Source organism: Enhydra lutris, unplaced genomic scaffold, assembly GCF_002288905.1.
Source record: "Enhydra lutris kenyoni isolate GAN:26980312 unplaced genomic scaffold, ASM228890v2 scaffoldscaffold10, whole genome shotgun sequence".
NCBI lineage: Eukaryota > Metazoa > Chordata > Mammalia > Carnivora > Mustelidae > Enhydra > Enhydra lutris.
In genome coordinates, this window is record NW_019154094.1 from 4,567,853 (window position 1) to 4,583,134 (window position 15,282).

General features: G+C 50.6%; 1 protein-coding gene across 4 annotated transcripts in view; it reads left to right on the forward strand.

The window, feature by feature from the left end:
- The window catches only part of LOC111144194 (leucyl-tRNA synthetase 2, mitochondrial), a 149,922-nt gene that overhangs the window by 114,278 nt on the left and 20,362 nt on the right, over window positions 1-15,282 (forward strand). For all 4 annotated transcript variants that reach the window (XR_002640368.1, XM_022498400.1, XM_022498402.1 and 1 more), the window contains exons 15-18: window positions 7,742-7,842; window positions 9,918-10,100; window positions 11,210-11,379; window positions 13,341-13,418. Coding sequence is in view for 3 of the 4 variants with exons in the window: in XM_022498400.1 (XP_022354108.1) it covers window positions 7,742-7,842; window positions 9,918-10,100; window positions 11,210-11,379; window positions 13,341-13,418 (532 nt within the window). In the remaining variant the exon portion in view is untranslated. The remainder of the gene's footprint in view (window positions 1-7,741; window positions 7,843-9,917; window positions 10,101-11,209; window positions 11,380-13,340; window positions 13,419-15,282) is intronic.

Genomic DNA, 15,282 nt, shown 5'->3' on the forward strand with positions numbered 1-15,282 from the left:
TTTGCTAGCCACAGAGAGCAGTGGCGCCTTGCTGACCTTGGACAGCTCCTGGGGCTCCCTTCCTGTTTCTCCGATCACATCAGAGCTTGGCAGGCGAGGGGGCGAGGGGGCGAGAAGGAGAAGAGAGGCTTTACTTGGTTCTCAGCATATTCATCAGGGCTCCTCCCATGGTGCTGGTGGCTGCTAATCGAAATGAAGAATTTTACGAATGGGCCATGACTTAATACTTAGAAACTGGCTGATGATGTGAGCCTGACGGCCCCTCAGGCACAGGGCGAGGAAGAAGAGGAAGTTCGCAAACTGAGCCTTGAAAAGTCCACACTGGAGATTATTTTCAGAAATCCAGGGCTTTCTGTTCTCTTCTTGCCAGAGCTACATGGGAGGCTCCTGACCAGGTCGGGACCATGGGCAGCAGGCTGTCTAGGAGCTCCTGAGTAGGTAAAATGTCATCGGCAGTGACCAGTTAGGGCTCTGATGAATCTGAGCTTCTTTTAGCCATGTTACTTGTATGCAGTGAGGTTTCACAAGGGCGCTTAAAATAGCCTTTCATTCTATGTTCTGAAGTTCCTTGTTTATCCTAATAGTTGCTGACCCTGCTCACCACCCCCTCTTTCTCCTGCCTTCCCTCCCTCTCTTCTTTTCTTCCGTCTTTGGTGGGACAGAGGTGGTTTTCAGTGACTGGCGGGTGTCGATGGTCGTAATTTCTGACTCAGGGCAGTGCAGACTATCAAGGAAGCAAGAGGGCATCACTTCCCATCCTTCGGCAGCCAGGTGTGAAGCTAAAACACCTGCCTCTCGGGGTGGTATTAGTGGGAGAGCTGAGCCAGAGCCAGGAGCACAGGGAAACCAGCAAGGCCCCTCCAGGGGGAGGCCTGGCACAATGCCCCCCATCTGTGATGTTTCCAGGCAGAATGGGTTTGGTGGTGGTTTCAGATTTTTCACTTCCTTCTAGAACCCTCTGCTACTGTGGGTCTGCTACTGTGAGCGACTGAATGCGTCACTCAGTTGCTTTTACAAGTTTGTTCCCGGTGCCATTCGACGAGTGGATGAATGGACACATAGGGATGTTATGCCCGAGTTTTCACATCTGAGAGACCACCAAGGAGCCAAGCACCGATGCAATCACACGAGGGTTTATTTGACAAGCTTAAGGTTGGGCCCAAGTATACACGGCACAGTGCAGTAGGGACTTGGACCCTGAGGTGACAAGCTTAAGCTTGGGCCCAAGTATACCCGACGCAGCAGAGTAGGGACTTGGACCTGGAACCAGATTACAGTCAGAGTTTTTATTTTTATTTTTTTTTAGTTTTTTATTTTTATTTATTTTTTTTTAATTTTATTTATTTATTTGACAGACAGAGATCACAAGTAGGCAGAGAGGCAGGCAGAGAGAGAGAGGAGGAAGCAGGCTCCCCGCTGAGCAGAGAGCCCGATGCGGGGCTCGATCCCAGGACCCCGGGATCATGACCCGAGCCGAAGGCAGAGGCTTTAACCCACTGAGCCACCCAGGCACCCCTACAGTCAGAGTTTTTAAAGGCAGAGTAGGGGTGGACTTGGCGGTGGGTGAGGACAAAGGGGATTATGGATGATGTAAGTCTCCAAGGATTTTTGGAAGCAAGGTCTCCAGGACCTTGAGGGGCTAGGTATTGTTGGGAGAAAGGTTATTTATTGCCAATAATAAAAATCTTCTCATGCGACCCTTTAGATGTATATCGGTGGGCCACATACTTGGGAATGATTCTCGACACTATCTTGGAGGTTTAGAGATAAAGTTTCCTGAAGGAGTTGTTAAAGTAGACTTACAGGATCCTGGTCGGACCTGTTGGAGTAGGGGGTCGGTCAGGCTAGGATTGTCCTTAGCAAAACCTCAAGGTGAGGGCAGTTAAGTCCCCAGGGGAGAGCCACTCTGTCTGTTTCAAGAGCTTGTCAGTAGGTAAAGAATTTTAATGATTTTCTTCTGCCTCTGTTTCCCACATCAGCTAAACCTGAGGTGGGATGGCCCTAATTTTCTCGGCCTCCACATTTCCCCCTGAACAATGTTGACCCTTAAATCTTTAAGGTTGTTGAAGGTGGAAGGTCTCATCTTCTGTAACTTCTTCCTGCTGAATAGGGGCGTAGAGTTGTCCCTACCCACTCAGGTCAACACTGGTCCGCTGGGGAATGTGTAGGGGCGGTATGAAAGACAGAGGCAACTGAGTCCAGGAGACACTGCTCAGGTGATCTTCCCAGGTGGAAAGGATCATCTGTGGAAGTTATGACCTCGGAGGAGTTGAAGTCAGGTGAGGAGACATGGGAGAAAATGGCAAAACATGATTAGTGTTACAAAAAGAAAATGAAGCTCAAATAATGTTTTTTGCTATTTGACAAAAAAAACCCTTTTCCAGTCCAGGGGTTTAAATCAATCATTAAAGGAGAGAGAGACTGTTTAAAGTGCTAACCTGAGTAGGTCAGAACCCAAGAAATATTTTGTGATAATCTGGAACATCAAGATGGCTGCACTTATGTCAGGGCTAGACTCAAGGTGGGTACAGCTTTGTTTTTCTTGGCCTCCACAGGGAGTATGTTACACTGGTTGTGAATCTTAGTAATGAGCTTGGCAGTGGTGGGATCTCTGCTGCGGCAGGACTGGGATCCAAGTTCAGCAGGACCCTTGGTGTCCCCCTGGGCCGTCCTTCCCCTGCACCTCGCACCTCTGTGTCACACAAGCGCCTCTTCCCTGTGGTGTGGATGGTTATTTCTGAGCGTGTCTCTGGCCACTCATTCATAAGCCTTCTAAGGGCAGAGCGCCCAGCACCCTGTTGCTGCTCACATGCCTGTGGAATGGTTTTAAAAAAATGTGACTCCTCGTGCCGGGCTACTTGTGGGTGCATGTGACCGGCTTCAGCCTGGAGAAGGCAAACCAGATTCCCAGAGGCCTGGAGACCATTCCCTAGAGCGCTGCAAGAGTGGGGGAGGGGGGAGGGCCACTGGGGAATGAGCGGGACTCGGGCTGGGACGCACCCCTCCCACCACGAAATCCGGTGGTGTGAACCCTCTTGGAGGCCCTCTCCCACGCTCGTGCCCTTGCTCCTTCCTGCAAGCTTCCTGCAAGCTCTCGTGGATGGAGTCCGAAATCTCAGTGCGCCTCTCCTTGCAGAAAGGTCACGGCCCCAACCAGAAGCCATGACACCCAGCGCCTGCCCTTCATCCGCCTTTCTTCCGTCATCTCTCGTCCCCCTGCACGTTGTCCCCACCTCTGCTGCTGCAGGCTTGTTTTCTCCCTCGTGGACACAAAGTTGATTGAGGTCAAACCAGTGAACGAATGTTGGGCATCCGCTGCGAGCTAGGCCCTGAGAAGGGGCTTGCAAGAGGAGGACAGGGAGGCGACTCACCTGAACGCACAGCACAGTTTACAGTTGAGTATCTGTCGAGCGCAGGTGCTGGTAGCACACAGGACACACCAGCTAGGAACAGTTCTGGGGGCGGCCTCAGATGTGCACAGGCCCCCGGGATTCCTCGCCGGGAAAGGGTTAGAAGTGGTTTTGAACCAGGCAGAACTCGTCGATGGCGTCAGCAGCCAGGCTGGTGGTGCCCAGGGTGGGGAGGTAGGGCCTACGGGAGGCTGGTCACACATGGGTCATCAGTGGAGGTGTTTATGTTGTAAAAATTCAAGGGATGCCTGGGTGGCTCAGTGGGTTAAGTGTCTGCCTTCAGCTCAGGTCATGATCCCAGGGTTCTGGGATCAAGTCCTGCATCAGGCTACCCACTCAGCAGAAAGGCTGCTTATCCCTCTGCTGCTCCCCTTGCTTGTGCTCTCTTTCTTAAATAAACAAACAAAAATCTCTATTTAAAAAAAGAAAATTCATCAAGTCTTACCTGTAGGATTTGTAGACTTTTCATTACATGTGATGCGCTTCATTTCACAGTTTACTTAGAAAAAGTGGGGGGTTGGGGGAGCGCTTGGAGAAGAATTGTAAGCTTTCAGGCCCGAGGACAGCAGCCACAGGCTTCTAGAAGGACTGGAGTTAGAGGTAGACGCCGGCAGGTGCAATGCTGCCTATTCCCAGGAGGTGGCAGCATCGAGTCACTTGAGAAAACAGCAGGACCCAGACCAGGATTCCGGGTTTCTTCCCCTCTGCCCCATCTGGGGGTTGAAAGCTAACGGATTTTCATCAGATGACTCATCTTTATCCTTGGGATCCAGCTTATCTTCTTCTTCCTTCCATCCCGGTTTTTTATTTCTCCTAAGAGTGGCCCAGGCCGTGTATTTAAAGTGAGAGAGGAAAGGAAGAATCTCGTAAACTCTAAAGTTCATCCCACTGACGTTGGGCACAGCAGGGAGAAGGTGGTGGTCTGGTTTTTCGTATTTTTTTTTTTCCCTGTCGGGCCACGGCCCATAAAACTATTTGAGGAAGATGGAGTGCACACGCAGATTACCCTGTTGAACCCACTGATACTTAGAAAGGCACCGCTGGTTTGGGGGACAGCCCTTCCTTGTAGAATACCGGCTTAGTTTGCTTGGTGCTTTTGAACACATTCGTGTCCAGTCTCGCCCTTTGTCTGTCCAATAAAAAGTAGCCATAGGATTTTCCTATTAGTTTTAAAACCGTGGCTGTGTACGTACTCTAGTGTACGTGCTGGGTTAAAATCCAAGCGCCACCTTACATTGGTTGGAAGGGAAAGATAGCTTCAAGAGGCCACCAACAGCAGCTAGCCAGCGTCCTCCTCCCTCTGTCCCACCGCCCACGCGTATGCATCTGCTTGTGCGTGTTTATGCATTCATCCATCCATCCGTGTTTTGGACATTTTGTTGAGCCTGTCTTCCATCTGTCGTGCACAGCGCCAAGTGCTGGGGACAGAGGGAAGGATAAGAAAATAGTCCTTGCCATGATGGGCGCCGCGCAGGGCACGGGCTGGTCTTCCTGTTGTAATCACGACACAGCCTGGTCACACTCATCATGACTATGTGTGCCAGACACCGCAGGACACAAGGGAAGGCATGGGGGTGTGTGCTGGGGACAGAGGTGGCCACCCAGAGAAGGGAATGGCTGTTTCAGTGGTGAAGGGGGAGTCCAGGTTTCCTGGGGAGCATGACACGTGCTGGGAACAACCAAGAGTGCACATGACCTCGGTGAGGCGCGAGTGTGTTTAAGTGGCAGACGCACCAGCAAGGCCAGCGGGGGCTGATGGTGGAGAAAATCATGTGCTCGGTCTGTGCAGGTACAGTTCTCTGGGTTTCTTTTGGAAGATGAGGACCTGGGTCCTCGGGCATCAAAACCCCAACCTGCTGCGGATAAACCTGTGTGGCCTGAGGACGTGTGTTCCTCATGGAGGGGGTGCAGGTGTTCCTGAACGGGGCAGGGTGGGGGTGGGGGGCCCATGGACACTGCAGTTCCCCGTTCAAGGCGTCGCCATATTCAGATGCAACATAAGGTCCAAGCACACTCGATTGTCAGATAACGTTTCATGGTTTTCTATGTCAAAGACTCATATTTTCTAGGAACCTTGCAGGCACATGAACTGTGGTGCCAAAGGATGTCCGTCTGCCAAACGTGGCTTTGCTGGTGGAATGTCACTGGGGGAGGTGGGAGGAAGGCAGGTTTACGAGGCAAGAGAGTTTATTCTCAGGATGGATTTTAGAGCCTGAACAAGGACTTATGTACACATGCACATGTGGAATTTCTTCCAAATTAACACAGTAGCATGGCAGGTGGCCCCTGTGACGTTGAAGATTAACATTGAATAATTTTTTTTTAAAGATTTTATTTATTTATTTGACAGACAGAAATCACAAGTAGTCAGAGAGGCAGGCAGAGAGAGAGGAAGGGAAGCAGGCTCCCCGCCGAGCAGAGAGCCTGATGCAGGACTCGATCCCAGGACCCTGGGATCATGACCTGAGCCGAAGGCAGAGGCCCCAACCCACTGAGCCACCCAGGCGCCCTAACATTGAATAATTTGAAATGTGTTACATTTCTCCTTGAATGTAACATATATTTGGTGTTTTCCACCTTGGGAAATACGTCACCATCAGCCACCAAACACACACACACGCACTCGTAAGATTTTAAAATATGAAGGCTAGGAGTCCCTTCTTTCTAGCTGACCCTCCTCTCTTTCCCGGTCACTCTCTTTGCTCCACGCCACTCCCTGAATCCAGTAGAAAGTTTCCCCTAAACTGCATCTGTCCCACACGGCCATTTGATGAAGGCCACACAGGTACAAATCGGGGGCCTGTCCACCGGCCCAACTCGGCCTCACGGTTCATTTACCCCAGATGGCCTCGAGTGAGAAATGAGGGTCCTGTCAGATTCACCAAGCCAGCGCCTTGCGGAGTGAACTTGAAGCCCCTCGTGCTGCTGGCAATGCTCTTGGAGAACGCGGCTCCCACCGCACGTCCCTGCCTGCTGTCCTTACGAATAGGAAACATGCATACATGCGATTAGCACCTGTCTCCCCAAGTCATTCCTGGAGTTTGGAATAGCGCTGGCTCATGTGCTTCCCAGCTGAATCAGGTGGATTCTTCGGAATGTACGGTTTCCCATCAGAAATAAAGTCCTTTCGGCATAGGGGTCAACCTCTCCCTGTCCCCTTCAGAGGAGACGTTTATATTTCACTATTCCTCCAGTAAAAGTGACTTAGACCGGGCACTGTGACCATATTATAATCCATCCATACTGCAGGCCAACTCGAGAGCGATTTGAAGTAAAGCTAGGTCTGTATGAACCTCCGTGGGGAAGTCCTTCCTGTGGTTGAATGAAAGACCACAAAGTTGTAGGTTCGTTATAATCTATTTAAGTCCAAGAAAATTATACAAAACCATTTATACATATATGCATCTGTATGGAAAAGGCATTCAAAGAAGTCTCCAGACTTTTCCAGGTGTATTTACCATACAATTAAGAACAACTGTCTCCTCGGGATGGGGATAGGCCTAAAAAGAGGAGGGTAATGAATTTGAGCAGAAAAGGTCTATGTGCAGTTAATTTATATGACTTACACCTTTTCTTTTTTTAAAGATTTTAATTTATTTGTTTGACAGAGAGATCACAAGTAGGCAGAGAGGCAGGCAGAGAGACAGAGGAAGGGAAGCAGGCTCCCCGCTGAGCAGAGACCCTGATGCAGGGCTCGATCCTAGGACCCTGAGATCGTGATCTGAGCTGAAGGCGGAGGCTTAACCCACTGAGCCACCCGGTCATGTGAGCAGACACTGTCGACAAGGTGGAGGGAACAGCAGCCTGCTTGCCCAGAACCCTGACTTCAACCTCCCTGCACCCTCTCGAGCCCTTCCTGACACTAGACTCAGCACGGAGCTGACATATGTAGGGTTCTTCAAGGTTTACAAGTATTTTCAGGCGTTCATTTACTTGAACCTTCCTGACAGCCGTTGGACAGATTTTTATTTTGCCTTTACTTGGCAGATAACCAAACAGATGCTAAGAACAGGTAAGGGACTTGCCTTGGTTCTGAGAATTCCCTGAGTAGGAAACAGATTCAAATCCAGACCTTCCGAACCTGAAGCCTCATGCTCTTGCCAATTCGCCAAGTGGAAAGCGGTTGATACCCTCTGGTTCGACTTCATGTTCTTACTGCTTCTTAATAAGGAGCCATTGTCCCGGTTGGGTTTCCAGGTGACAGTGGCCAGCCCCCCTACTTTCACAAAGGGCAGCTCTCTCTGTCCATCAGCCGAGAAGGTTTGCACTGCTGTCTTCTGAATGCTTCAAATCCCCACCCATCGATTTCTTTTCCCATTATCTTTTCTCAGAGAGCCTTTCCATAAGCTGCTAGCCCAAGGCCTTATCAAGGGGCAGACATTCCGCCTGCCATCGGGACAGTATCTACAGAGAGAAGAAGTAGATCTCACAGGTAAGAAGGGTCCATTGGGTCCCATGCAGGTGCCCGTCCCTTGGCCCCAGCCCCATCCACCATCCGTTCGCTTCTGGCCGGGTTTTCGTTTGTGTGTAACCCAGAGTCAACCCCAGCATCCCCTCATGTCCCTGCTCACGTTTGACAGTGTGTCTCTGGAACAGAGCCCGCAGACACAGGAGATACTCTTCTAAGTCTGGGGTACTCCCAGCACTTCTCCCTAGGTGCTCTTGAGGCGCAAGTCAGAACTCGGGGCCACCCCAGTACTGAACCCCTGCGACACCCCAGGGCAGCCCCGTCTGGCACTCCCCTGACTTCCTCTGCCCTTTTCCTCAGGGGTAGTACCTCCCACCGGATCCTGAAGTGGCACCGTGATGGTGTCGTGTACGCTCAGCACACCGATGAAATCAGTAGAAAATGGGAGTGGGGGTATTTAGGGGCACCTATGAGAAACCCCCAGAACTCTGGTCATTTAGTTTAAAAAATGCAATGCCCAAGGGAGGGCATCATGTGAACCCAACAACCCCTTAATGGTAGGCAGCCAAACACTAGAGAAAAGATTTAGATGGAAGCCATCCGTGGAATTACCTACTTAGTGCAGTAATATATCAGGGTTTGGAATAGTCCAAGGGAAAAAAAAAAAAAAAGGTTGGAAAAGCAGAAATTGGCCGTGTTTCTTTTTTCTTTTTTTTTTTTTAAGATTTTATTTATTTATTTGACAGACAGAGATCACAAGTAGGCAGAGAGGCAGGCAGAGAGAGAGGAGGAAGCAGGCTCCCTGCTGAGCAGAGATTGGCCGTGTTTCAGCAACACAGACCAGAGAGGAAAGCAGCCAAATCCAAAGGGCTTATGCGTTTCAGTTGTTAGCAAAGTGCTCTGTGTGAAGGCAGGATTGCCATGTACAGCTGGGTAGCGTGTGGACTGCACAAAAGCACCCAGCCAAGGGGGCGAGCGGGGCCTGACCTCCAGCCACTTGCTAGACCATACACCTCAGTGCCAAGAGAAGGCACCTTTCTCTAACTTCTCAACCGCTCTGCCCAGATAGTTGGCTTTTTCCTAATTTGCACAACAGTGTTGGAAAGAGTAGCTACAGCCCAGAGCAGGTGTGCAGGGTAAACGGAGCAATGGTTCCCTGAGCCACAGCCTGGATAAAGCAACTTCAGTCTCCCTTTGCTCCAATGTCATGGAGCCAGACAATGTTGTGAACGTCTTTTCCCTTCCCGCGCAGACTTGCCCCTGGGAGAGAATACTTCGGTCAACAAGGGCAGGTTCCGTCTCCTCGTGGGTGTGCTTCTGCTGAAGCATGGAATTAGCTCTTAGGTATACACATCAGTCCCTTGGGAGCTTGGCTGCCATTGGAGTCTGGGACTGTGTGGCTGGAAGGAACAGAAATGCACCCAAAGGCAGGTTGAGCACAGGATTTGAAATGCCACCCCAAGCCAGCTGCCAGCGTTCCAGCCAGCTCACAGCACGCTCATAGCACACCCGCAGCCACCGGGTGACACACAGATGCCAGTCATAGGACTTTTCCTCCCTCCTTCGATAGCCTCTGGTCCCTCTTCATCCCCTCTGTTCTTCTGCCCTGATCTCCTTCCCCCATCAGGCTGGGCTTCTGCTCTTCCCCAGCTTCAGGTTACAAGGTGGCCTCGGGGAGCCACGATGCCATGTCTGGCCTCATCTCCTTACCATTTTACTGTAGTTCCTATGCCTGGCAACACTGAAACAAGAGTTTCTGTCTCTTAGTTCCAGGTCCCAAGAAAGACCTTGGCTTTGCCAGAGGTCCGTTCTTGTCCCGGCCACTGGGGCTTAGCCACAAGGTCCCCACATCCCAGCCTAGCCATGGAAGACCTTCTCCGCCAGCACCCTCGGGACCGGTAGTGTGGGGGTGGGCAGGAGCCACATCCAAAGAACAGGCCGCGCGTGGTGGGCTGGCCCCCCAGGGGCACACCGCATTCCATGGGGCCTGGTCACACGAGACCGTGTCGTGGAGACCGGAGTGATCCCTCAGGGGGCTTTGCTGCTCTGAGACCCCGAGAGCCACACCTTCTGTCCCTGTGCGTTATTTTGGAGCACAGGTGCAGTTCCTGTTCACGCAGAAACGAGGGAGAAGCTGGAGGTGACGTGGGAGAAAATGAGCAAGTCCAGACACAACGGGGTGGACCCCGAGGAGGTCGTCGAGCAGTACGGCCTCGACACCATCCGGCTCTACGTCCTCTTCGCTGCCCCTCCTGAGAAGGACATCCTGTGGGACGTGAAGAGTAAGGCCCTTCCCCTCCGCCGCCGCCTCCTTTGTGGTCTGCCTCGGGCTCCAGAGGAGTTTGGGGAAGGAACTATCTGGGTTGAAGACTGTAGTCAGGGGTCTAGGAATCCGTTCCAGGAAGCGGGTAGCGTGGTGTTTCCCACGTCCTGTGCCCTTCTTAGCCCAGGGTTCCCAGATGGAGGGAGCCTCCCTGGGTGGGGGGAGCTGGTGGCCATTGTGGGTTTCCAGTCCTCGCCCCAGGCCTGTGGACGCAGCATCTGGGGGACTCCAGGAAGCCGCCTTTGGCGAGTCTGTGGTGTGCTGCTGGGTCTACAGGGACCCTCCTGAGGACATTCCCCGGGAGCCAGACTGGCTTCCATGCCACCCCGTACCCCTCTATGGCCCACGGAGGCCAGTCCCCTCTTGATCCACCCCGAAAGGTTTGTTCTAGAGCAGAGTCATTGCCCAGGACCTGCTCCTGATGGTCACTGGGACCCCCTCCCTCGCCCACAGTCAGTCCCCAGACCCTCCTCACAGGAGAGCTGTCCCTGCAGAGCTGGTTAGACCTGAAAAGGTGGGAGGTGAAATCTCGTTGGGTATCCGGGTGTCCTAGCATACATGGTCCAGCGGTCACTCGGTCTTCCTTCCTGCGGGCTACCCCACGGGTGGCTGTGGGCAGGAGCAGGCAAATGCCCTTGCCTGTGACAAGTGTGCCACAGGGGCCGGTCCCAGAACCGGCTGCGCTGGAATCACTGGGGACGGACCAAGAGCACACGTGCGGGCCTAGGCGTCTCTGGGGACACCTTGGCAGAAGCTGGCTTTCTTACTCAAGACAGCTGTGGGCACTTGAGGCCCGTCCTGGCCTAGGCTTCTGAGGTCACCGCGTGGGCCAGGGTGGTGGGCGGCCGGCACTCCGAGTAACCCTGTGACCCAGGGCTCTGGGGTGTGATGGGGTCCATGCTGCTCTGAGCTCCCGGACGCTGGAAGCCTGGGTGGCCCCCGTAGCTCCCGTCGGGACACAAGGAAGCGTGTCTTCAACGCACACGTGCCTCTCTGGGCTTGGGGAGAACCAGATCAGTCACTCACGGGTCTTTCTTTCTCTGTCTTGTTTCCTCACATGAAACTCAGCCGATGCCCTCCCCGGGGTGCTGAGGTGGCAACAGCGTCTGTGGGCCTTGGTGACCTGCTTCATCGAGGCCAGGGCTCCTGGGACGGCTCCCCGGCCCCAGCTGCTGAGTGACAAGGAGAGAGCCGAGAGCAGGAGGCTCTGGGAGTACAAGAACTCGGTCATCTCTGAGGTCAGGAACTTTCTGGGGCTGCTGGTTAGTTCTGTGACTGAGCTCGCTTGGTCCGGGTGGACGGGCCTTCCTCCTTCCTCACGCCGGCGGCCCCCTGGTCTGGAAGGGCTGCTCTCACCATGTCAAGTCGCTCACCAAGCTGAAGCAGCAGTCCATGTGCTGTCACGGAGAGACACGCTTTCAGGAAAGGGCTTCCTCTGACGGTGTCCATCACGTGTGCACCCCAGATCCTAGGAGGCCGCCCCCTTCCCACAGTGCCACACTTAATACACTGGGGCAGAGAACCAAATACAGGACCCCTACAATTGAGGTGAACAGAAACAGAAGTGTAGGGTTGAAGGGGGCATAAAGAGACCGCTCTGTACAGATGGGGACAGAGATGAGGCCCAGAGCCTAGAGAGTTCCCGGATGGCCCGCGTGGTGAGGACTTCCCCACCCAGTGACGTTGTTACACAGCATCTGTGTGAGTCACTATGAGTTAACTTTTGCCAATAAATGATGTGTTTGTGTTACCTTCACAGACAATATTTTACTGTTTAAATTGTTTTCTTTTTTTATTTTTTAAAGATTTTAATTTTGGGGCGCCTGGGTGGCTCAGTGGGTTAAAGCCTCTGCCTTCAGCTCAGGTTATGATCCCAGGGTCCTGGGATCAAGCCCCACATTGGGATCTCTGCTCTGCAGAGAGCCTGTTTTCCTCCTCTCTCTCTCTCTCTCTCTCTCTTTCTGTGCCTGCCTCTCCGCCTACTTGTGATCTCTGTCAAATAAATAAATAAAATCTTAAAAAAAAAAAAAAAAAGATTTCAATTTTGAGTAATCTCCATACCCAATGTGGGGTTCAAACTCATGCCCCAAGAGTTGTGAGCCAGCCAGCTGCCCCTGATTCATTGTAAAAGAGTCTCCGTTGATAACAGATCCCTATAAATTTCTCTAGAAGTCTGATACCATACCATGACATTTGCTTTTTTCAGCACTTTGTGAAAAAAAAATGTCATACGTCTTTGAAAGAAGACATGGAGGGGATCCAAAGCTATGTTTTACTGGATACCAGACACCCCAAATACTCCTTAAGCCAAATTTTTAATTCTATTTTTACTTTTTTACAATTGCTGGTTTGAACTCATAACGTCAGCCAAGGTCACTTTTCTGGACTCGTAACTGATGATATTGCAGGAACAGGGTTTTCATGAGGCCCTGAGTCCAGCATGGTCATTCAGTGACACTTGCTCAGGGAATATTCCCGACCCCTCTGCTCTAGTGTAAAGACACAGAGTGCACGCAGTTGAGCTTTGTGATGTGAGTGATGCCCGAGTGATTGTTTCCATGCCACATTCTTCCTCTCTGGATTTGGTACATTCTTCTCTTCTGTCAGGTCATAGACAAGGGGTATTTCGACAAGTCGGAAACTCTTAGCATCTGTAGATGTCTTGTTTTTCTGTATTCTTGGCCGTGGTGGAAATCAAGGAGCACATAAACAGGAAGGAGCTGACAAGTCCTATCAGTGTTCTTACTTTGATTCCATATCCAAACATGCAAAACTCACCTGATCCCGTATACAAATAACCTCTGTTGTGAATGAAAGTCACGAAGCCGCAGAGAAGGGACATCCCATACCCCATCTCCCGGTGACTGTTGTCATCTGCCGGTCCTGCTTCCTGTCCGGGTAGTTGGTAGCATTCGATGTCCCCCCCCCCCCCACCGGGAGAACCGACACTGTCCCCAATGTGGGGGAGCAGGAAGTGTGGAACCCCGGAAACACCGTTGACCCTGATTTTAAAAATTTTTGTGCCGATGAAACGTTATCATGATTATTCAAGATAATGAATGCCTTCGTAAATATCTTCGCATTCATTTAATTTGCATTGTTTGAATAATGCACTGGCTTTGTTGTTGTGTTGCCTTGGTCTTTGTGGAAAGCTTAAAGGGATTTTGAAGAAAGTAAATTATTCAACTTTTACCCGTAGGTGACTGCCCATTTCACAGAGGACTTCTCACTGAATTCTGTAATTTCTCAGCTGATGGGACTCACCAGTGCCCTTCTGGTAAGTGGCCCTCCCGTCCTCATTTGCTGGTAGCGGAGGACAGGGTAACTTCCAGCCGCATTGGGAGGTGGCCTGCAGGGTCCTGGTTCGTGGACAGAATAGGACCATGGTGTCGCCTCCTTGGTGTGCTCTGTTATGTTAAAGAAGCATCCCCTTCCCCCGCCCCCCTAGTCACAACCTAGCTTTATAGCTGGAAGGTTCTTAAAGGTAGTCCAGTGGAAAGCCCACCCCTCAGTCCCTTCCCGCACTCCCATATCTTGCAGTTGGGGACACTAACACCCAGGGAGGTTGGATGACATGTCTGGTTGATCAGTGACAAGTCAGAACCAGACTCAAGCCCCCTTCTGTTCCAGCTCTCCTTTCCTTCCTGCTTCCTCTGCCTGCGCTCCTGATTGATCTAACACCCCCTAACGTGTTACGCTCCTTTAACCAAGACCGATCAGATTTGTGCTCACTAAAAACAAAAGTCAGCCTTTTTAGCATAGACTGCTCTTCTTTCTACGTGTGACTAGAATTTTCTTACCAGGGGAAGAATTTGTCAACAAATAGGAGTTTGGGGAAGTGGTTAGCTGTTTGGACAACAACCAACCAAAAAAAAGGACATGAAAACTATCAACAGATTCCTTTTATCATGAAGCTCCTCCCAGACTTTAAGAACAGTGGAAGAAATTTACAGGTTTGACTACATAAAACCTGCCATTTTTAGTGTATTAAAACGTGCCATGTTACCAAGCAGGTAAAACCTGGGGAAAACATTTTATAACAAATATGTCTGACATGAGGCTTAACATCCTTAATATGTAAAGAGCGCTTTACATGTGAATATCAAACTACCTGACCTAAAAATGGTCAAAGGATGTGAAAAGAGAATCACCCACAGAAAATGGGATAGAAATAATCTGTAAACCTGGCAGAAAAAAAAAAGTATTTGCCTTACTAATGATCATGAAATGCAAATTAAAAACACAATGCTTTTTTTTTTGACCTTTTTAACATAAAGTCTGTGCTATGACAAAGACAGTAAGACAGTGTCACATCCCAGCAGTTGCCTTGGTTGTTGTAACCTTGCCAGGAAGAACTTTGGCTTTGAGAACTTTGGCTTGATGGTTTACGTCCTTTGACTCAGGGCCAGCCTGTGGCAGGTGACTTATAATCACAGAGAGGTAGAACCCCAGCTGTCCTCAATGCGGACATCATGAAATAATGTCTATCATATCAATAGGGAGGAAATGTGCCACCACCATTCACATCATGTCTTCCAGGAATCCGTAGTATCAGAAACCGTTCCTGATTCAACATCAAGTAAATACACAATACAGAAATGCTCATAGGATAAAAATTCCAGTTGAGCAAAGGGTATGGGGACAGATGTGTATATTCACATATTTTTGGAGACCAGGATAAAATACATCAGGTTTTTTTCTGGGTGGTATAATTGTGAGTGATTTTGTATTTCCCAGATTGCTGAGTGTGTATGGGTCTTCTTTTTTTTTTTTAAGATTTTATTTATTCATTTGTCAGAGAGAGAGAGCACAAGCAGGGAGAGCAGCAGGCAGAGAGAGAGGGAGAAGCAGACTCCCCACTAAGCCGGGAGCCCAATGCGGGGGCTCAATCCCAGAACCCCAGGATGATGATCTGAGCCGAAGGCAGGCTCTTCACCAACTGAGCCCCTCAGGGGTCCCGTGTGTGTGTGTTTTTAATCAGGAAAAAAACTGACAAATATTACAGAAAAATTAGATTTCTCCCCAGCAGCAAGTTCTGTCTGCAGCCCTTCTGGTAGATGCTCTCTGTATCCATTCCCATGGAGTTATATTCTGATTTCTTGGGCAGTTTTGCAAAGATCATATAGGCATGCTTTAAAAAA